The following is a 24,295-nucleotide window of genomic DNA, read 5'->3' as shown; positions in this document are numbered from 1 at the left end:
TAAAACGAAATCAGACAGAATAGTACAGATCGTTGTTACAGTATCCTATCCTGACCTGAGGAAGGGGGTTTTGTTCTCTGAAAGTTAAGTCAAAATGTATTAAAATTAGTCCAATAAAAAGATTACGTTATTTACATGTTCTATTTATAAACATTTATTAACACAGCTACAATACTATATCCTAAAGCAAAATAATAAAAATATATATTTACAGTTTGTTGTCTCTGGTTTCTGCTTTCCTCATCTTCTTTTCACTGTCTTCCTTCCATCCAGCATCTGTCTTCGCTTTCTCTCTGCCATCCAGTGTCTGCCCTCTCTAATGTCCCTTCCACCCACTGTCTGCCCTCTCTCTCTCTGCCCCTTCCATCCACTGTCTGCCCTCTCTCTCCCTTCCATCCACATCTGCCCTCTATTTCTGCCCCTTCCATTCACCATCTGCCCCAGTCTGCAATTTCTCTCTCCCCCTTCCATCAACATCTGCCCTCTCTTTCTCTCTCCCTCCCTTCCATCCACATCTGCCCTCTATCTCTGCCCCTTCCATCCACCATTTGCCCCAGACTGCCCTCTTTCTCTATCCCCCTTCCACCCACCATCTGCCCTTTCTCTCTGCCCTTCAATCCGTCTGCCCTCCCTCTCCCATCCATCTAGGGTCTGCCCTCCCTCACGCTCCTCCCTTCCATCCAGGGTCTGTCCCCACCCTCCCCAATCCCCTTCTACCCTCTGGGCACCCATCTGGGTACCCCTCTGGGCTCCCCCACCCTCCCCAATCCCCTTCTCCCTTCTGGGCACCCCACCCTCCCCAATCCCCTTCTCCCCTCTGGGCACCCATCTGGGCTCCCCCACCCTCCCCAATCCCCTTCTCCCCTCTGGTCACCCATCTGGGCTCCCCCACCCTCCCCAATCCCCTTCTCCCCTTTGAGCACCCCTCTGAGGTCCCCCACCCCTCCCCAATCCCCTTCTCCCATCTGAGTCCCCCCTCCCACCTGACCCGACCCGACCCGACCCGACACACCTACCAGCTCTGATCTCCTGCTCCCACCCTGTCCTGCCTTTAAAAATTTTTTTTGAAGCGCCGGAGTGGCAGGCAGCGCCTCACATCTGCCCTGCTAGTAAAAATCTCCTCAACGTCGTCGTTGGGCCTTCCCACATTGAGTTCCGCCCGCCCTCGCGGTAATAGGAAATTACATCAGAGGAGGGCGGGACTCAATGTGGGAAGACCCAACAACAACGTCGAGAAGATTTTTACTAGCAGGGTAGATGCGAGGCACTGCCTGCCACTCCGGCGCTTCGAAAACATTTTTTTAAAGGCAGGACAGGGTGGGAGCAGCGGGAGCGGAGCACCCCCCACCCGCTGACACCCGGGGCGGACCGCCCCCACCACCCCGCCCTTGCTACGCCACTGCCTGTATTAATCATTGCCTACCATAGCACCTGAGCAACAACACAGACACTGCTGTCTAGCTGACACCAACTGACGCCTATTTTAGAAAAGTCTGCTTCCCCTGAGATCAGAACCTGGCTACGCCTCTGTTAGGGGGCTCTGATTTCTTTTCATTACATGACTTTTATTCTACTATTGATTGATTGTAAAAGGCTTCTATTATGAAAATCCAAAAATGTATTTTTCCAGTGTAGATTATAGGCAAAATACAAAATAATAACCAAACACTGGCACATAAGATAGACATAAAAATACAAATTCACAGCATTTAAGCAGGATAAAAAAAACTTAAAGACATGAATGACTAAATTACCACTAGCCATATCTCAGATACGGGGTGAAAAGCACTGGAAAGTAGGAAGGGACAAATTTCGTGCGACGTCAGACTCCGAACTGGATTCAGCCGCTCAACTACAGCACGTCGGCCACGGCGGACGAAGAACTTGAAAGACGTCACCTCGGGTTGGCTGGCGGGGGTTGGGGGTCCCCCGCCAGCTGAAGAAATATTTTTAAAGGCCCAGGAGGAAGCGGATCTCAGCGCAAAAGTAAGAAACGGTAGCGGAGGAGGACTGGCGGCGGGAGGGGGGTGGAGAGAGTCGTTGGTGGCGGTGGGGGGGGGTCTGGTAATGGCGGCGGGGGGGGGGGTCGGTGGCAGCGGGGGGGGGGGGGGGCTAAAATGTGCCCCTCCCTCTGGCTCTGCCCCCCCCCCCCCACTGCCGGAGGCCAGATACGCCTCTGCTATAATATCACCAAAATTTGTCCCTTCCTTTCTGAGCACACTACCAAAACTCTTATCCACACTCTTACCAGCTTTCACTTAGACTACTGCAACTTATTTCTCACAGGTCTCCCACTAAGCCATCTCTCTTCCCTTCAATCCATTCAAAATTCTGACACATGACTTATATTCCATCAATGTCACTATGCTCATATCAGCCCTTTCTTCAAGTAACTTCATTGGTGCCCTATCTATTTCCGCATACAGTTCAAACTCCTCTTATTGACTTACAAGTGCATTCAATCTGCAGCTCCTCAGTACCTCTCCACTCTTCTCTCCCTACACTTCTCCCCAGGAACTCCATTCATTGGGTAAATCTCTCTTCTCTGTAGCTTTCTCCTCCACTGCCAACTCCGTTCCTTTTATCTTGCTGCACCATATGCTTGGAATAGACTTCCTGAGCCAGTACACCCCAACTCTACCTCTTCCTCCCTAATGTTCCCCCATTGTATCTACCATACATGAACCCCATTCTACCACAACCACACCTTGTACTTGTCGTCACCTTGTATTTGTTCATACCGAAACGGGCAAACGCCGTAACGGTACTATGTAAGCCACATTGAGCCTGCAAATAGGTGGGAAAATGTGGGATACAAATGTAACAAAATAAAAAAATTAATACATCAAGCTCCAGCTCTGGCCGTCTTTAAAACTAAGCTAACAGCTCGCATTTTTGAGGATGCTTTTAACTCCTAACTCCTGTTCCCTTGTTCAGTACCCATGTCTGTTTTATCATTTCCCACCTTAGTAATTCCCTTATCCCTTATTTGTCCTGTTTGTCTGTCCTGATTAGACTGTACTCTCTGTCGAGCAGTTGACTGTCTCTTACATGTTCAAATGTATAGCGTTGCGTACATCTAGCAGTGCTATAGAAATGATAAGTAGTAGTAGTAGAAAGTGTAATGGCTATCGAAATGCACTCCATTTTACCTTCATACTCACCCCTAGCAAGTGTCCCAGAACAACTGACAGACCGATGGATATAGATGGGGATCCCACATGATCAATTCTACGATCATCAGTCGAAGCAAAAATACAGAGGACCAGTTGGAGGGTGAGAAACAGCTCTACAGTGGTAGCCTTTCCCGCAGTTGTGCTGCTGTTCAACTGTACAGCAAAGAAAACAGGAGTTAAACAGATCTTGGCAAGCAGCTCCCATCAACATTGGAAGACATTTTTCCTGGTCCCATGAATCACTGCCTATGGAGAAAGAGCTTGAACCTGAAGCAAATATTTATAACTTTGTATTTGTGCTGGCTTCATGAACTAATGCCAATCCATATGAGCAGTAAGGGGTAAACTCAGTAAATGGCATCTTAAATTAGGCGCTGGGATCTATAACGATAATTCTGCACAGAACTTCCATTTCAGAATACTAGCTTAAGTCCGCATTTTTGCACTTAACTTGAGGTATTAGTGCTTATGCCAGCCACAGTATTCTATAAAACCGTGCCTAAACGCTGGGCATTCCCTGACCCACCCAAGGCCCTCCCCTGGCCACACCCCCTTTGGAGTTGCATGCTATAAAAAGTGGGTGTGCGGTTTATAGAATATGGCACAGATCAGTAATGCATGTAAATGCTAATTAGTGCCTGAGGAAATACTTCTTCACAGAAAGGGCAGTGAGTTAGTGGAATGGCCCCCTGGTGGAAGTGGTGGAGATAAAAACAGTATCTGAATTCAAGAGAGCTTGGGACAAGTACATAAGATCTCTAGCAGAGTGATAGGGAAAGTAGATGGTATGGATGGGCAGACTGGATAGGCCATATGGTCTTTATCTGCCTACATTTTTCTATGTTTCTGTTTCCAATTATTACCGCCAATTAAACTGACCCTATTTTATAACTGCACACATGTACATTCATGATAGCTTTTTAAAATCGTTTAACATCATGTCAGCCATAGCTTCACACATGATCATCTTTCATTGAAAAGATAGTCCTAAGATTACTTTGCAGAATGGCAGTCATGTTTATGCGCTATTAGAAAATATGAAATAGCAAACTCCTTACATTTTCACAATTTTTCCTCCTCACAGAAGATGTGGCTTCCTTTGGATAAATTCTGTGAAATTGGAACTAAATAGATCCCTGAGTGTTATTTACTTAATTATGATACTTACACAAATCATCATTTTAATACACAAATGATATCCATCATTACTTCTTAATTCAGTTTCACCTATTTGTTCTTTGTTATTTCTCAATTAAATACTGTTGTTACTATAATATGTGTTATATGTAATGCAAATACTTATTGTAATAACTTTCTGAAGAAAAATCAATAAAAATAAAATTCAAATTACCACAATTCAACCAAATGAAACATATGCATATATATAGTATGCTCATACTACTTGAAGGACTAACACCGACCATTAAGGTCTTTCTCCGTCCTTATATTTTCAGTCATTGCACACATTATAGATAATTGTTCTTCAATCCTTCCTTTTTCTTTGTCTTAAAAATATTCAAAGTGTCAAATGACTTATCTTTAATGCTGCTCTTGGGTTCTGACATGGCCCATGTTTCGCCTGCCGCTATTTCAAGGCACCCAAGCAACAGGTCTTTTCAGGTTAGTCTCTCACTCAACCTCTTCCATATTAACGTGTGAAAGATGTCACACCTGAATCTTGGTGGGCCCTCTCTGGGCCTACCTGAACATGCCTTTGCAGTCTAGTAGCCTCTTCAGGGACAGGAAAGAACCCCACTCTTTCCTGCCCGCTGTCACCACTTCTTCAGAATGGCCACCAACACTTCAAGCGGTAATCTCGTGAGACTACTGTAGGATGTCTCAGTGGCCATTTGGAAAAAGCGGTGGCACCGGCCCAGAACAGTGGCAATGGGCAGGAAAGAGTGGAGTTCTTTCCTGCAGCTCCTCCTCCTCCAGTCCTCCTACCTCACAGGCGAGTGCAGGGGCAGCTGGAAAAAAAAATACAGATGATTTGTGGGTGCAGGAAGGGAAGCAGGGAGCTATAAAGAAGGTGGAAGGGGCTGTAAAAAAAGGTGGGTGGGTGGGAGGGATGGGCTGTGAAAAAAGGTGGATGCTGTGGAGGGAGGGGGCTGTAAAATAAAAGGTGGCTGCTATGGAAGGGTGGAGGGGGCTGTAAGAAAAGTGAATGCCGTAGTGGGAGGGGGCTGTAAAAAAGGTTGAAGCTATGTATGCATGCAGGGGGGCTGCAAAAAAGATGGATACTATGGGTGCTGAGAAGGGGGATGGGAAAATAGGGATGGTGTCTGGGTACAGGGAGGGAAGCTGTAATATTAGCTAAATTATGATAAACTTGCAGAATCTGCAAATTTTGTGCGCAGAATTTTGAATTATTTTGTGCAGAATTTTGATTTTTTTTTTTTTTAGAGCAGAATTCCAGCAGGAGTAACATCTTGATGCCAAGTTATAGAATTGCTCCCTATATGTGGGCCAGGTTAGGGGTGGGGTGGACGTGGCCTTAAAACTTATTAAGCACCAATACTCGGCCACCAAACTGTTAATTTATCCATTTTGTTAAGGCTTGCTGCTTAAATTAAACAGTTAGTGCTGGCACATTCACCACAATGCTTGTATTTTCTACATTGCACTATACAGAGAGCAGTACTGGCATCAGTGCTTAATTTAAACCAATGATTCTCAAACCTGGTCCTGGAGGCACTCCAGTCACTCAGGTTTTCAGGATATCCACAATGAATTTTCATGAGAGAGATCTGCACGAGATTTGCATGCACGGCCTCCACTACATGCAAATCTCTTTCATGAATGTTCATTGTGGGTATCCTGAAAACTTGACTGGCTGGGGTGCCTCCAGGACCAGGTTTGGGAACCACTGATTTAAACTGACGACCGTGTCAGCTAAAAATCAGCTTTAGTAATCATAAGGGACTTATGAAATGAATCCTTCATAAATGACTTAACTTCAAAACTACACCAGAACAAACCATTATTGAACTCTTATTATTAGGTTACTTTAATCACATTATTATTACTGTATGTTATACCTTGTCCTTGATATCATATACCTGATATGAATTATTTATTCATTTACTCCCAATTTATCTGATATTTTTATGTACCTTAATTGTATAAATAATCAGAACTTTTCATTCCGTTAATGGCAATCGCCATTGCGGCATAATGTAAGCCACATTGAGCCTGCAAATAGGTGGGAAAATGTGGGATACAAATGCAGCAAATAAATAAATAAATAACAACTCAAGCAGTGTGTATGATCCCTACCCTCCATCCCCATACCGCCCAGTCCAGGGCAGCTGCAGGATTGCAGGAGTCATGGGAAACCACACTAAACCCACAGAAACTTTGTTGAAGCAGCAGTTGCAAACATGTGGATAAAGGTGAGCCAGTTATTTATTTATTGTATTTGTACCCCACATTTTCCCACCTTTTTGCAGGCTCAATGTGGCTTACAGAGTATGGAAATGAGAACGTCATTACATGATTTAAGAAAAGAGTCGATCATAAGCTGGGGTGAGAGAGGAATTTAGGTAGAAGGTGTTAGGTAAGGTCGTGTGAGAGGTGTTTTGGTGTACTTGGGTGGTTTAAGGAATGATTTGTTTCATTGAGTTGATATTGTGTATCTAGATTTTCAAAAGGCTTTTGACAAAGTTCCTCATGAACAGTGTCGTTCCTATGTTGGCTGCCACCCGGGTGGATCACTGCTACGGACCCCCCCCCCCCCCAGTGCATCCCATACCCCCTTGACGAATCACCTCCACCTCCCCTGGCTTATCACCTCCTGGGGGTGCAGGGAGCAGTTGCGTGGCTGTCAGCTCTGCCAATTCCCTGCCCCGGAACAGGATGTAACATCAGAGGGAGCAGGGAGCCGGCAGAGCCAACAGCCGAGCGCTGCTCCCTGCAACGCCTTGAAGCATGCTCCTGGGATGGACTACCCCTACCAGCCCGTCCTTGGTACGCCACTGCTCATGAAAGGCTCCAGAGGAAATTGGAAAGTCATAGGATAGGAGGTAGTGTTCTATTGTGGATTAAAAACTGTTTTAAAAGATAGAAAACAGAGTAGGGTTAAATGTTTAAAGAGCACTGCTTTGTAACATATTTATAAATGATCTAGAGACAGGAATAAATAGGGAGGTAATTAAGACCCCCTTTTACTAAGGTGCACTCACGTTTTTAGCACATGCTAAAATTGGACACGCACTAAATGGTAGAGACGCCAATGCATTCCTATGGGCGTCTCTAATGTTTAGCGCGTACCCAGTTTTATCACGTGCTTAAAACGTGAGCGTGCCTTAGTAAAAGATGCCCTAAATTTGCTGACGAAACAGTTATTTAAAGTTGTTAAATCACAAGAAGATTGTGAAAAATTACAAGAGGACCTTACAAGACTGGGAGACTGGGCATCCAAATGGCAGATGACGTTTAATGTGAGAAAGTGCAAAGTGATGCAAGTGGGAAAGAGGAACCTGAATTATTGCTACGTCAAGCAAGGTTCCACATTAGGTGTCAGCGCCCAGGAAAAGGATCTAGGCATCATCGATGCAGAAGCGGAACCAGGATGAGGCAGGTTGACGGCGCGGGGGGAGCGAAAGCTGACTTCCGCCGGCGCACATTTTTAGTGCAACAGGATGAAAAAAGTAGGTGCTGGCAGAACTCCGTTTGGGGGAGCGGCCGCTCCCCTGGTGCCCCACCTAGCTACGCCACTGCACTGATGATACGTTGAAACACTCTGCTCAGTGTGCAGTGGTGGCTATGAAAGTAAATAGAATGTTATGTATTATTAAGAAAGGAATGGAAAACAAAAATGAGGATGTTATAATGCCTTTGTAAAACTTCATGGTGTGACCGCACCTCGACTACTGGTGATTCTGGTCACCACATCTCAGAAAAGATATAGTGGAATTAGAAAAGGTACAGAGAAAGGTGACAAAAATGATAGAGGGGATGGGACGACTTCCCTATGAGGAAAGGCTAAAGCGGCTAGGGCTCTTCAGCTTGGAGAAAAGATGGCTGAGGGGAGATATGATAGAGGTATATAAAATAATGAGTGGAGTGGAACGGGTAGATGTGAATCGCTTGTTTACTCTTTCCAAAAATAGTAAGACTAGGGAGCGATGAAGCTAGAAAGTAGTACATTTAAAACAAATCAGAGAAAATATTTCTTCATTCAGCGTGTAATTAAACTCTGGAATTAGTTGCCAGAGAATGGTGCAAAAGCAGTTAGCTTAGCAGGGTTTTAAATAGATTTGAATAACTTCCTAGAAGAAAAGTCCATAAGCCATTATTAAGATGGACTTGGGGAAAATCCACTGCTTATTTCTAGGATAAGCAGCATAAAATGTATTGTACTGTTTTGGGATCTTGCCAGGTACTTGTACCCTGGATTGGCCACTGTTGGAAATAGGATATAGCAACACTTATGTTCTTAATATCCATAAAACATATGCATTTACTTAGTAAATAATTGAACTCATTGTAGTGACAAGAATCCATTTCTTACAACAAGCACACAGTGAATTGAACCAAGTATGATCTCAGTGCAGAACCCAGTAGAAGTTGAAGATTCTGCCTAAGGGCAACAGACATCTGTGCTGTCCTTTCCAAAAATGTGGGCAGTCTCAGTATGGAAATCTTGGGTGAAAAAATAAAACTGCCCAAAGGACTTGCTGTGTGTTTGTTTTCTCCCAATTACAGTCCTTTGGGGTTTTACTTTTTCATTACATCTTTGTGACCCCTGAGGCAGGCATTTGACGGTGCTGAAACACAGACAGTATTGGGTCCTACTGTCTAAGTAGTGAATAAAGCATCCTTTAAACACTATTTCCTGTGTTGGAGTGTCTATTGACCATCCTGTACTCAGGGTTGGCTGTACGTGTGGTAGCTCCAGGTTAAGGTGCGGTAAGCCCACATTGGGCTTTCTGCTGCTTTGTAAACGGGCCCCAGAATTATCACCGTGCATGCCTCAATAAACTAGTATTCCTTATTTAAGAAATGATCATACAGATTTGAAAACAAAACAAATAAATGTAACTTTTAGAACTTGTTAGCATAGGGCATTGGGAAAGGTAATGGAAGGTGATGGTAGGAGGGGGCAGTTTTCAGCAGTTCCCAGCATTTGCAGGACTGAAAGTGCTGTAATAGGATTTGGATTTTGAAAGGGGAACTCCCCATGGATCATGAGGCTGAAATTATTGAAAAGGAAGCTTGAGGATTGAAAATGAAATCCCTGTGTTTACCCTGCTGGGCTCCTGCCCCCCCCTTCATGAGAGAAGTATGTATGCTGTCAGCAGCACCTATATGCTTCTTGGGAGAGGACCTGGGACAATTTCTAAAGGGCTTTTAATTTTCATGGGTAAGTACCTGTTTACCACTGAAATCCCATTTGAATACTAAACCCAGTACTATATGTAATTATTTTATAACGGGATTAAGAAAATTTATAGACAATAGATTAATCACAAGCTAATCAATTTAGCAGCTAGGGATGTTATCTTGGGTGCAATGCATCCCTAACCCATTACCACTAGAAACTGGAAGGTTATGACAGTGGATGGGCAATGCTGCTTCTGCCATTGCTAATACAGTTCTTGTAGATGGCCACTGCTTGCCACTGTTGGAGACAAGGCTGATGGGCAAGCTCAGGGATGGCCCAAAACAATCTGTCGCCTGAGGCAAAGAATGAGCCAATGCTGCTGCCACCCCCCTGAGGTGAGGAATGAGTTGCCGCCATTGTCCCGCCACCGCCCTCAAGGTGAGGAATGAGTTCCCCCCCCCCCCCCCCATGGTCTGCAATATCCTTCCCCAGCGATACAAGCAAAAGTGATGTAGGTATTCAAAAAAGGAATGGGATATACATAGTGGTTCCCTAAAATGTAAGAGGATGTAAACCAAGCACAGAGCACTTCGGCTGTAAAATGACTTTTGCACTTCTAAGAGATAATGGAGAAAGCAACTTGCACTGTGCAGCAGATACAACCCTAACAACAGAAACATGTGGAAAGTAACCTATACTGTGCAGCAGCCAGCAGGTAAAACCCTAACAACTTTCCTCGGCAGACTCAATGGGCCAAATTGGTGTTCTCTGCCACTATTTGCTACAGGCCTGATAGTCATGAGGATTTAATCAGGCAAGAGAGGTTTCTGCCCAGTTAAACCTCACTGAGATGGTCATTCCTGGATATTCAGTGGTATTTAGCTGCATAGTGCTCTGACTGCCAATGAACTTGCTGGTTAGTGATGGAACAGTCCAAGGGGCGGAGCTTGAGCAGAGCCACTCCGCTATCCAGTTAAGTGAGCGGATAAAGTTAGGACAACAAAAAGGGTTGTCTTAACTTTATCTTCCAAACTAACTGCCCACCAGTCTGAATATCAACCGGTATGCGGTTAGCTTCCAGGCTGCCGCACTAACAGGGATATTCAATGTCGGAGACCCTGGCATTGAATATCTGGCTTAACTTAGCCTGCAGCTGTGCCATGGGCTGAATATCAACCCCTATTTGAGGGTGCCCCTCATTCTGTAACTCGGTGCCTGCATTTACATGCAGAGCGTGCATATGAGTTATAGAATTGCTATTACTTACACAGGAAACTGTTACAGTTATGTGCAAGTTAATTGGACAAAAAGCGATATTGTATATCTTTACTGTGCAACTCTTAGTGTGAACACACAAGGGGGCATGTGCAGGAGGAGGCATATGGATGGGGCATTTGCATGTAACTTACAAAATACTATACGTTATGTGATAAAATGCCACATTTAGACACGCGCATGTATGCCTGTTATTCACATGGTGTAACTGGATCCACCCTATATTTAGATGGCACTTAACCAGCTATCTGGCAATATTCAGCGAGAAATAGATGGTTATCTCCTGCTGAATATTGCCAGTTAGCACTTAGCGGAGAGCCGGTTTTATCGCACGATATAATCGTCTATCCGTCAATATTCAACACATCGTCGGCTAAGTTTGGCAGCCCAATCCACCGAAATAGCAGTTTAAACTTAACCGGCCAGTACTGAATATCGGCTTGGCTGGTTAAATTTAAACCACTCAAAATACACCCAGATTTTAAATACCAGTCACTGGAAACAGCCCGGCATTGAATATCCAGGCTCAGCGCCAACTGCGGGACCTCCCGTTGTCTGAATGTCGGGCCTGATGTTCCTAAATGTAGGTGTACAGATGCTAACTTTTGCTAGCATTCCATACAAGAATTCAGGTGCCCGGATGCTGTTACAGACTTAGCACTTAGGGATCCTTTTACAAAGCCGTGAGAGAGCTAACACGCGAGTAGCGCGTACCAAATTGGCACTTCCACCGGGGTAGCACGTGCACCCAGTGGTAATTCTGAGTTTGGTGCACACCAAATCCCGCGGCTAGCACATGAGCCCTTCTAGGTCAATGGCTAGTGGTAAGGACTCAGGGCGTAAATAGGCGCACGCTAGTTTTAATTTTTGTTTGCACACGCCCATTTAAAAAAATGACCTTTTACCCAGCCACAGTAAAAAGTGGCCCAGCACACACCCAGAAAGAAGTGCCCACACTACCACAGGCCACTTTTTACCGTGGTTTTGTAAAAGAACCCTTCAGTGCACTGCATTCAAGAGCAAATATGTAGTGCCACGTTATAGAATTTGCCCCTCTCTTACTTATGGTACTGGCCATTTAAATGCAAGATGTGCTTCCCTTATGGTGAAGCTTATGCACTTAATATTTTGATATACAATTTGCTTTCTTAGATTAACTTTATCATTATTGATAGAGTGATTATTATACTGGCACAGTACTGGGCATTTTGCTGGTACCATTTGCTATTATCTCTGTTGCCAAAACCATGGAAGACATTAGTAGAATACTTACAGTGTTAATGGCCAAATTTCCTCGGATGTTTGGAGGGGTGATCTCATGCAATATGGCAGCCCCTGCCACAGCTCCCAACATCTGGGCTGCCACATAGAACACAGCTCTCAGGAAGGAGATATGGGAGCCAATTAGAAACGCTAGGGTCACAGCTGGGTTGAGGTGCGCTCCACTGACGTGCCCCACAGTCTGGACCAGGGTGCCTACAGTCAGGCCAAAGACCAGCGCAATATGCACAATGCTTGGAGGTGCTGCTGGCCAGTTCAGGGCAGATCCCAGCCCAAACAGAATAAGCATTAGCGTGGCTAAAAATTCTGCAAAAACTGCTCGAGTGAAGGCAATTGAGCGAAGCTCCCACATTCCTAGAGACTGAGGAAGGAACAGGGTGAGCAGTCTTCACCTTTTAAGGGATCTGTGGTGGATTTCCATGTAGACATCTGGGTTCATGTGTGTGTATATATATATATACTGAGCAACAAAGAAAGATGCTTCCCATGTAGAGGAGGAGCTCCAGACACAGGAAATCTGATGCTTCCTCTTTAAGATGGAAAATGTTCCAGTTGAGAAAAACTCAGACCCTGGACTCATTTCCCCCCTCCCTTCACCATCACAGGCCTATAATAACCTGCAAAATAGACATTTATTAACAGTATTATAGACTTCATCAACTGGCATTTAAATGCTGGGTTTCATAATCAGCATAAATCCCTAGATATTTGTTCCGCCGATGAACTCCATCTTTTTAAAATTCTTTCTTTCCGCATCATTTATTTTCCTGTATACTGATAACCTGTGCATACTGTTTAAGGCAGCGGGTCCTAATCTAGTGTCTGGGAGAGCTACAGAACTGCCTGTTGCGAAATCCTGAGAACCACTCAAGCCACAGGGCAATCAGTCAATGTGCTACAAAATCAGATCCTTTTAACTTTTTGATTTTCTTTTCAATGCTTTACTTTTCATTTTTTCATGCTTTATAGTTTTCAGTGCTAGGATTGTGCAGGGAACATTTTATTTTTCATTTCCAGTAGGATTTTACATGTTATTTCATTAGAGGTATTTATTTTTTCATTTTGTTATATGTGCAAGGAAAAGTTTTATTGCATGCTAAAATATTGTAATGTTGTACTAAAAGTCATTTTCAGCTAGTTAGTAAAGGGGCCATTTTACTAAGCTGTGTAGGCACCTATGTGCACCCAATGCACGCCAGTTTGGAACTACTGCATGGCTACCGCGTGGCCCGGGCAGTAATTTCATTTTTTACAAGTGTCCACTACGCTTTTCCGGCACGTGGCGCTAACCGGGTGGTAATAGGCAGTGTATGAGCACAGACCATTACCGCCCAATTAACGCGTGAGACTTTACTGCTAAGTCAATGGGTGGCGGTAAGGTCTCAGGCCCAAAATGGACGTAGGCCAATTTTTATTTTGCTGCACATCCATGTTCGGCCAAAAAGAAAAGGCCTTTTTTACAGGTGCACTGAAAAATGAACCTGCGCGCATCCAATACATGTGTCTACACCACCTTAGTAAAAGGACCTCAAAGTGTGCAACCATGTTACACGCCCTAACACAGAGGGAAGTTCTGTAAAGGGGCATCTACATTTAAGCACCTAGAGCCTGATATTCAGCCAGGGTCCGCATAAGCTAAGCGTGTAAATTCACCCACTTAGCTTATGTGAGCCTTGGCTGAATATTGCCTGTACCTGCATAAGCTCTGTTTCCTCCCCAACACCACCCCCTGGCCCACCTCTGACCAGGCCAGAAGCATAGCCAGGTTTTGATGTCAGGAGGAGCAGACCTTTTGTAAAATAGGCATCAGTGTGAAACTGAAGGGCTGATCCACATAGGTGCCATAATATTCAAAATCCATTTGGTAGGAGCAGCTGCTCCCCTTGCACCCCACCTAGCTATGCTTCTAGACCAGCCCACTTTTTGGGGGGCCAGTCAGAGGTGATATTCAGCGGTACTGTCTGGTTTAGTGTTACTGAATATCAGTGGTTGGGCGGTGAAAGGTGATTTAAGCAGGCCAGAGCCTCTTCAGTCTGCTTAAATCATTCTGAATATCAGCACCCTAGAGGACACGTGGACCCTATTCCATAAAGAAATAGAAACCTTTATAGAATATTAGCTTATTTGTACACTTATGCCAACCATGGAGCTGGTGTAAATGTTCACATCTAGATTCCAGAGAATCCCCTGGATTCTATACATGACACCAAACTTTGGGCAGCTGCTGATCACTGGTTCCTGTCAGCTCAGCGGGAGTCCTCTACCTACAGTCCAAACAGTAGGGGTTACTGTTTCATTATGATATTTTCAGTAGTGAGAGTCAGGATTCTAGAGGACCTGCCAGTCCTTAGTGATTGAAAACATGATATTGAAGCAGCACCCCCTACTGACAGCAATGTAGTTGGAGAACTCCCACTCAGCTTAGAGGGAGCGGTGCTGCTGAGATGTACACACAAATTAATTGGTTAACAAGCTCTTAACCATCAATAATTGGGTGCCAACAACCAATTAACCGGCACTCATTAAAATTTGTGCACACATCTGGCTGTGTGCTATTCTATAAGGCCCCCGCTCCACTGATGTGCATATTCTAAAAGGTGGTGTGGCCATGGGAGGGGCATGAGGGTGTCAAGGTCATTCTGAAAAATTAGACACGTAATTATAGAATACTTATTTATTTATTTAGATTTTGCTCACACCTTTTTCAGTAGTAGCTCAAGGTGAGTTACAGTCAGGTACACTGGATATTTCTCTGTCCCAGGAGGGCTCACAATCTATTTGTTACATTTGTATCCCACATTTTCCCACCTATTTATAGGCTCAATGTGGCTTACATAGTACCGGAGAGGCGTTTGCAAACTCCGGTGTGAACAAATACGTGGAGGGGCATAATTGAACGAAAACGTCTATCTCCATGGGTGTTTATCTCCGAGAACGGGTCCGTGAAGGGGCGGACCGAACCGTATTTTCGAAAAAAATAGACATCCATGTTTTATTCGACAATTTGTGAGCTGGGCGTTTTTGTTTTTCAGTGATAATGGAAAATGAAAGCGCCCAGCTCAAAAACGAATAAATGCAAGGCATTTGTTCGTGGGAGGGGCCAGGAGTCGTAGTGCACTGGTCCCCCTCACATGCCAGGACACCAACCGGGCACCCTAGGGGGCACTTTTACAAAAACAAAAAAAAAGGTAAAAGAGCTCCCAGGTGCATAGCACCCTTCCCTTGTGTGTTGAGCCCCCCAAATCCCCCTCAAAACCCACTGCCCACAAGTCTACACCATTACTATAGCCCTAAGGGGTGAAGGGGGGCACCTACATGTGGGTGCAGTGGGGTTGAGGGGTTTGGACGACTAAGCATTAAGCAGCACAATTGTAACAGGTAGGGGGGGGATTGGCCTGGGTCCACCTGCTTGAAGTCCACTGCACCCCCTAACAACTGCTCCAGGGACCTGCATACTGCTGCCAGGGAGGTGGGTATGACATTTGAGGGTGAAAATAAAAAGTTGTGAAACATCATTTTTTGTGGTGGGAGGGGGTTAGTGACCACTGGGGGAGTCAGGGGAGGTCGTCCCCGATTCCCTCTGGTGGTAATCTGGTCATTTAGGGCACTTTTGGGGGCCTTATTCGTGAAAAAACAGGGTCCAGGAAAAATGCCCTAAATTCTAGCTACAAACGCATACTTTTTTTCCATTATCGGCGATAGGCGCCCATCTCTGTTCGGGTGATAACCACGCCCCAGTCCCGCCTTCACCACGCCTCCGACACGCCCCCGTCAACTTTGTACGCTTCCGCGATGGAGTGCAGTTGAAAATGTCCAAGTTCGGCTTTCGATTATACCGCGTTATTCGTTTTTGGGAGATAAACGCCTATCTCCCGATTTAGGTCGCAATATAGGTGTTTTTGTCTTTCGATTATAAGCTGGATTGTGATTTTGTGGTAAGATAAAGTTCTTGTGGCATAGCCACATTAGGGAATCGTACAATGGAAGAGTTGTGTTATGTCCATTACGTATTTTAGTTTTGTTGTGTTACAGAGATCAGGCATTTATGTTGGATCGGTAGGGTATGCCTTTTTAAACTGGCTAGTTTTTAGTGTTTTTCGGAAGTTTAGGTGATTGAACATAGTTTTCAAGGCTTTTGGTAATGCATTCCACAGTTGTGTGAAAATGTAGGAAAAACTGGATGCGTAAGTTGATTTGTATTTGAGTCCTTTGCAGCTTGGGTAGTGCAGATTTAGGTATGTTCGTGTTGATTCGGATGTGTTTCTAATTGGTAGGTCGATCAGGTCTGTCATGTATCCCGGGGCTTCACCATAGATGATTTTTGTGAACCAGAGTGCAGATTTTGAAAGCAATGCGTTCTTTGATTGGGAGCCAGTGTAGTTTTTCGCGGAGGGGTTTTGCGCTTTCAAATCGCGTTTTTCCGAAGATAAGCCTAGCTGCCGTGCTTTGAGCAGTCTGAAGTTTCTTTAAGGTTTGTTCTTACTGCCTCAGTGTGCCTTACTTGGGCACCAGCATTTACACCAGGTTTCAGCAGGTATAAGTCTGGCTCTGCTATGTGCTATTCTCTAAAGGATGTGTGCACAGATGTTTTTCTAGTGCCCATTTCTGAGTGCTGTTTATAACATTCCCCTCACTAAAGTGTAACTTTACTGCAGTGCTTAATAGAAATCATTACAAACATAAGATGAAACAAATGGAAGCTACATGTAATTCATAATTATAGATGGTTTCATCATATGTTTATAATGATTTCTGTTAAGTAATGCAGTAATGTTACACTTTAGTATGTCTTGCCTATTTGATATTTATCTTGTTAATCATAAATTTTCACAGAAACATGGGTGATTTATTTATTTAGTCAATATTTTTGTATGTTCTGCCTTGTTATGAATGTTATGCCTTTTTTATGAATGTCATACATTTTTATGGATTTTTATGAATGGTTTTGATATATACGCTTATTTTTATAACATATTTTATTTATTTTATTTGTTGCATTTGTACCCCATGTTTTCCCACCTATTTGCAGGCTCAATGTGGCTTACATAGTCCCGTCAAAGGCATTTGCCCAGTCGGTGGATAACAAATACAAAGTTGTATAGTGATCGTATGAGGTATAAGTGGAGGGTCGGAATGGATGAAGATTGCGTGTTGTCCTGTTCGATCATAGTCATGCTGTGTTGGTAGGTGAAGAGGGTTACGTGGGGTTGTTGGGGTAGGCCTTTTTGAAGAGGCACCTCTGCCTATCCATAGACTGGTGCTTATCATGACTGCCAGCTCTTTGGGTGCTAGGGTACTCCCAATGTTAAGCAGATGTCTTCATTTTGTCCAAGAAAGGATCACTTGTGATGGGTTTAGCACCCCCAATCTTTCTGAAAAGTTGGCTTTTATGGTGTGGATTATATTGCATTTTTAAAAAAAAATAGCAGACCTGGCTTTACAAATTGACCTATTTAGTTAATTAGGGGTGATACTTTAAAGTATATTAAAACAAACAAACAAACAAACAAAAAAACAAGCATCTATAGTTTACATTTACATGCTCATTATTTATGTTTATTTTCATAACATTTATGGTTCATATTCATATGTTTATCATCTATGTCTATTTGCCTAGACCCCTGATGCAGGCATTTTTAGCCGAAACATGGACCGTGTCAGGTCTAATCAATAACATCAAGCTGATATGCCCCTAACTTGAAGGCTCCTTGTGCTTTTTTGCCATTTTCTTCTGTCTTTGTGCTTTTGAATCCCCTCTCCTTTGTGTTTCTTGTTTATCCATTCTTGTTGTATGTCATCCATTCAAGTAGTCTCACAGCCTGTAACAGAGAAAGGAGATCTTCCTTCGTTGCTCTGTGTTCAGTGTCATGTTCTTATTCATTTTCATTCTCAGGAATTAACTTTCTCCTTGATTTTTCTAGGTTTGGAGATCCAAGTTCATCTCATGACTTGTCGATCCAGTAGATAACATCATTGATGTTCACTTTCTTTAAAACTCCATTTATTCCTTTCCCTTCATCCAGTGCACAAACAAGCGTTGTAAGAAGCTTATGGTGATATTTCTTTCTTTAAGGCTTCCAGTATGCCATGACTCATTGGCTGACACAATAATGTGGCATTGGGAGGTAGAAAAAGCACTCTTATGTCAACACTTCTTAATTTGTCTTCTTCAGGAAGAGATGGTGCACTATCCAAGAGAAAGATTGCTTTCCTAGACAGGTTTATCATTTTCAAGAAGTTTTCTACTGATGGAATGAATTCCTCGAAAAACCAGTTACGGAAAATGTCTTTGTCCATCCAAGCATTCCTCTGGTTCCTATAGAACACCATAAATGCAGCAGGAACCATGTTTTTGAAGGCTGTAGGATTTTTTGACTTTCCTGTGAAAGTCAGTGGTAATTTATGTTTACCAGATGCATTGCTACAGGCCAGAATAGCCATTCTTTCTTTACTCCATTTATAAGCTGGATCCAAGGATTAGAGCCATGATGCAAGAGTTCTTGATGGCAACATTTTTAAATTTAACCCGGTTTTATCACAGTTGTATAACCTGGTCCCTTGATATGCCTTCTTTTTTAAGGAGGTGCTGAAATTTCGCTTTGAATGTGACAAATTCCTTGGAGTTCGCTGATAGCTTTTCCCCAGCAATGTAGAGTGGCCTTACTCCATATCTTTTCTTCCAACAATCAAGCCATCCGATATTAGCTGTGAAATCAGGGCGCCTTCACTGAATTCCTTTCGAAAAACCAGGGCTTTCTCTTGCAATATAGGCCTTGATATAGGTATGCCCTTGTCTCTTTGCTGTGAACCACAGGAATAAGGCTTCACTCACCTTCTCATATTTTTCTAGTGTCAAATGAAAACGGAGAGGCACGATTTGAGGCCCATTTCTCTAGCTCACTATGTTGCCTTTTCCAGTCAAGAACTGTTACTCTTTACACTCCTATTTCAGCAAAGCCTTTGACATGGTTCAGCACAGGCGACTGATAAATATATTGAGTGCCCTCGGTATGGGACCTAGAGTAACTGATTGGGTTAAAAATTGATTGAATGGTAGGAGACAGAGGGTAGTAAATGGAGCGTGCTCTGAAGAAGATGATGTCATCAGTGGTGTACTGCAGGGATTGGTTCTAGGGCCGGCTCTTTTTAACATCTTTGGGAGCGATATTGCGGAAGGGCTGTCTGGTAAGGTTTGTCTCTTTGTGGATGATATTAAACTGTGCAACAGGGTGGACACCCTGGAGGGTGTGAATGACATGAGGAAGGACCTAGCGAAGCTGGAGGAATGTACCGATATTTGGCAACTAAGGTTTAATCCCAAAAAATGCAGGGTCATGCACTTGGGTCGCAAGAATCCGAGAGAACAGTATAGTATAGGGGGTGAAGTGCTTCAATGTACGAAGGAAAAGCGGGACTTGGGGGTGATTGTGTCTGATGACCTTAAAGCTTCCAAACAGATAGAAAAAACGACAGTCAAAGCCAGAAGGATGCTAGGGTGTATAAAGAGGGGCATGACCAGCAGGAAAAAGGAGGTGATAGTGCTGATGTATAAGTCTCTAGTGAGGCCCCATTTGGAGTACTACGTGCAGTTCTGGAGATCGCACCTACGGAAATATATAAACTTGATGGAGTCGGTCCAGAGGGCAGCTACAAAATTAGTAAGCGGTCTTGAACGCAAAAAGTTATAGGGACAGGTTTATGAACCTCAACATGTATACACTAGAAGAGAGGAGAGGAGGGAGAACGGAGACATGATAGAGACGTTTAAGAATCTCAAGGGCATTTATGTACAGGAAGAGAGCCTTTTTCAAATGAAGGAGAGCTCTGGAATGAGGGGGCATATGATAAAGTTAAGATGGAATAGACTTAGGAAAATCTAAGGAAGTACTATTTCACAGAAAGGGTGGTGGAGGCATGGAATGGCCTCCCAGTAGAGGTTGTGGAATCGAGGACTGTTCAAGAATTTAAAAAGGCATGGGAAAAGCATGTGGGATCGCTTAGGAACAGGAAGAATTAGGGGTTACAAAGGATGGGCAGACTGGATGGGTCATATGGCCTTTATCTGCCGTCATGTTTCTATTGCAATTTTTTGGATGGATTCACCCTTGTCAAGTCTTTTTAAAGCATCAAGTTTCTGCTCTATAGGCAAAACAACTTTTTTCCTCTTTTGACTGGCCATTTCAGAAGTGATCTTCTTCAGATCCGAAGGGGAAGAATAAAAATACAGTACTGAGGTATGTTACATACGTACTAAAAATGTTGCAGAAAAAGAGAGTAAAACTCACTACAGAGTAAAAGCAGGGTCCCAGCTCACAACAGTGCAGTTTTGCGGTAAAAGCAGGATCCCACGGCCAAAACTGATTGTCTGAGGAGCGAAACTTCCCTCTGTGCTATGCCAGAAAATGGAAACAGAAGACATGCGCTTTTTAAAGATGACATGATAAAGTCACTGGGGGTCTGTCGGATATGCCAGATGGTTGGATTAGGGAAGGCTGGGCAGATAATTGAGACTGTATTGTATATATATTTTTTTTTTAAGAAAAATGTGAGAAGATATTTCATTTTCCCACTAAAAAACTGATTCTTTTGTGTAAAAGCATGATTAATTAATATATTTACATAGGTAATTAGAGAGTTCAGTTATCCAACACCTTACAGGTGTAAAGTTAATTACCTGTCAACATTCATCTTTCAAGAATTACCTCACCTATGTATCAACTGATGATGACAGTTGGGTTTCACACTGCTTTATCTCTGTCCCTTCCTTCCTGATGCCCAAGGCCAAGATCTCAAGGGGATTATACAAGATTATATAAAAATTAGCTTAGTTGTGAATACATGCATCTGTTCTTGAATTTTAGCTCTTGATGTCCTTGTGTCCACTGGGTTGGCCCAAAAATTGTGTTGTGATGGTCCCTCCTGTGATGTGCTTGCCCTGTGGGTAAAAGACACTGGATCATATGCAAACAAAAAAACTTGTTTTTTTCTTGTGAAGCATGCATTGCATAGGTCACACAACTGCCTCTCCCTTAGTCAAGTTCTCAACTTTGGAAATCTGCCCTGGTAAGGCCTATTCTCAAGAAGCCTTTCCTTAATCCTCAAGTACCAGCTCATTACAGACCTGTCTCTAACCTTTGTTGTCTTTCTAAGATCTTAATTGTCCTCATTTGCAGAAAAGTCTCTCGCTCTCCACCCTAAACAATCAGGCTTTAGACCTTATCACAGCACTGAGACTGTCATCACTGCCATACTAAATTAAATCTATACTCATCTGGAAAAAAATCATGTTGTTTTGACTGTCTCCCTCGACCTCTCCGCTGCTGCTTTCAACCTCATTGACCACTCTCTTTTACTGTCTTGTCTGTCCTCTTTGGGTCTAGTCAGGGTTGGTTCCTTAAAATGTTGCCCTGGTTTTTCGAAAAGAATTCAATGAAGGCGCCCTGATTTCACAGCTAGTATCGGTTGGCTTGATCGTTGGAAGAAAAGATATGGAGTAAGGCCGCTCTGAACTCCAAGGAATTTGTCACATTCAAAGCAAAATTTCAGTATCTCCATAAAAAAGAAGGCATATCAAGAGACCAGGTTATACAACTGTGAGGAAACCGGGTTAAATTTTAAAATGTTGCCAGCAAGAACTCTTGCATCATGGCTCTAAGCCTCGGAACCAGGTTATAAATGGAGTGAATACATGTTGCCTCCTTTCTATCAGATTGCTTGTACACTACAATCACTGCTACCAAGTCCACTCCTCACCACATATCATGTGGGGTTCCTCAGGGTTCTGTGCTGTCTCCACTTCTCTTTAACCTATTCCTCAGTCCTCTAGCAATTTTGATTCAAACTACAGGTATTTCTTTCCATTTTTATGTAGATGATATCTTGTTACTCTTTTCAACTAATCCTCTCACTCCCTCTATTAGACCACTACAGGATTGTCTTGCGTTAATTTCAGACTGGCTTTCCAGTCACAAACTGGTACTAAACAAGGGAAAAAAACATGTATGCTGGTTTACTGGTGGATTTTCTACACCATCTGTCAGCTTAGACCTTTTTGGCACTCCACCCAGTAGAACCATTCTGCTACCTTGGCGTCATTTTTGATTCAACTCACTTTTGTCTCTCAAGTTTCCAACAAATGCAAATCTGTTTTTTTTTTGTTCTTCACTCCTTAATTCTCGCCTTGCTGACTACCAAACTCGACTATTGCAATACCATTTACCTGGGCTGTTTACAATCAAATTTCAAAGAAACTGCAGTCCATTTAAAACACTGCTAGTTGACTACTGTGGTTACCCATCAAACAACGTGTTCTCTTCAAACTTTTCACTCTTAAATTTAAGGCCTTCAGGCATGGCCTTCCATAATATCTGTCTTCACTTACCATTCCATACACTCCAGCTCATGTTCTCTGTTCTGTTAACAACTGCCATTTGGTTCTTCCAGTTCCCAAACTTGCTCAGCTTGAGTTCACAAGACACCATGCCTTTTTCTTTGCAGCTCTGTCCTCCTGGAACTCACTCCCTCTGGATATCTGTATTGACCCCTCTTTCAAAAGCTTCCAAACTAAACTAAAGTCCTGACTTTTCAAGCAGGTTTTTAGCTCCCCTTAATTTAATCTCAACCTAATTTTCAGTTTTTCTCCATAGTACTCCCCTTCCCCTCCCCTTCCTATCTTCCCTGCCACTTAATAACTCATTTTTCCCCTCTCCGACCCACCCTTCCTTTCTATCCTTTGGCATGAATGCTTTTCTAGCTGTATCTCATATGCTTTCCTGCCAATTATTGTAGTTCCTTTCTAACCTTTTTGCATTATTCTACATATTTGTAAACCACCTAGATCTGCGAGTTAGTCATGGTGGTATAGCAAATCTTAGTAAACATAAACAAACAATTCACTTTAGGCCTGATATTCAGCTGGTAGCGATTGATGTCTTGCCAATTACTGCCAGTGCTATCTCCGGAAATTAAATGCCAGGCCATGTCTGGACTCCGGCATTGAATTTTCGAATATATGGAGCTGGCAAAAACATAGCTGGTTAAGTGCAACATTCAGCTCTTAACCAGCTATGATGAATCACATAAAGATAAGACTATTTATGTGGTTACCTTGGGCAGTTAAATGCTGAATCCACCCCTGGAATGCACCCAAAATAGCCAGTTTCGGATGGGGGCATTAACTAGACATTTTCAGTGGCATTATCTGTTTAATTGCTGCTGAATATGACTGGTCTCACTCCTGATTGGCCATGTTAGGGATTGGGCTGATGTTTGAGGCAGCTGATGTCAGATACCAGACCCTATTTAAACATACCTCTGTCTGCATAGGACGCTCTAGCACTATCTCCTTCAGCTGTGAGCTTACCTTGTTTCTGCTTAGTCTGTGCGAGTAGCACAGGAGGAATTCTCTGTTGTTTGGTTACCATTATTCCCTTTGTCTGTGTTTGTTCTATGTGTCTGTAGAAGCCAGCTTTTTCTCTGATTACTTAGCTGCTGTGCAGCTGTGTTCAGCTTCCCTGAGTCCGTTGCTTCACTGTGTGCTTTGCCTTTCCTTTCCCTGCTGTGTGTGCTGACTGAGTCCATGGTAACAGCTTACTTCCTTTGTTTGGATTTCCCTATTAACCCTTTACCTGCTGTATCTGTTGCTTCATTCTTGTGAGCACTGCTTCTTGTCTGAGCTGTGTACCCAGTGGCGTAGCCAGACAACCAATTTTGGGTAGGCCTGAGCACAAAGTGGGTGGGCACAAAATTTTCTGTCTCCCCCCTCTCCCCCAGCACTTCCCCAACTCAAAATATAAATACTTTAGCTGATGAGGATCCCCAATGTCTGTCAGCTGGGGTCCTCCACTAGAGATGGCCAGAACTCCTCTCCGCCAAGCCCAGCAGGCAGCAGCAATTCCTCGAGTCACTGATGCCAGCACCCCATACATGCTTAGCTGTCAGTGGCTCCAGGATGCTGCCCTCATCTGCCAATCTCGGTGGAAGGCAGCTCTGGCCAGCTTCGGAAGAGATCCCCAGCTGGTAGGGCTTGGGGATCCCCACTAGCTACAGCAAGGGTCAGGGCTGCTGTTAACCATGCTGGTGACCAGGGCAGAAAATAAAGAAGCCCCTCCCTAATTCCCTCTCCTCTCCAATCTCTTCATCTGCCGTTACAGTCACACTGACAGACCCTCACAAATTACAGAACAAGGGATCACAAATTAGAAATAAAAATATGTACACAAAAGTGAACTGGGAACCT

At 43.6% G+C, this 24,295-nt stretch overlaps 1 protein-coding gene across 2 annotated transcripts in view; it reads right to left on the bottom strand.

Moving 5' to 3' along the window:
* The window catches only part of LOC115466750 (aquaporin-2-like), a 29,453-nt gene extending 16,951 nt beyond the window's left edge, over nt 1-12,502 (bottom strand). Inside the window, exons 1-3 of one of the 2 annotated variants that reach the window (XM_030198220.1) lie at nt 12,050-12,502; nt 4,235-4,300; nt 3,165-3,329 (exon numbers count right to left, since the gene is read on the bottom strand). In XM_030198220.1, coding sequence (XP_030054080.1) covers nt 3,165-3,329; nt 4,235-4,300; nt 12,050-12,409 — 591 coding nt within the window. In that variant the 5' untranslated portion in view covers nt 12,410-12,502. The remainder of the gene's footprint in view (nt 1-3,164; nt 3,330-4,234; nt 4,301-12,049) is intronic. The other variant, XM_030198221.1, reaches the window with a different exon arrangement.
* Nucleotides 12,503-24,295: the final 11,793 nt, after the last annotated feature.

The sequence above is a fragment of the Microcaecilia unicolor genome, chromosome 3 (genome assembly GCF_901765095.1).
Source record: "Microcaecilia unicolor chromosome 3, aMicUni1.1, whole genome shotgun sequence".
NCBI lineage: Eukaryota > Metazoa > Chordata > Amphibia > Gymnophiona > Siphonopidae > Microcaecilia > Microcaecilia unicolor.
This window is presented reverse-complemented; position numbering and strand designations above follow the sequence as displayed.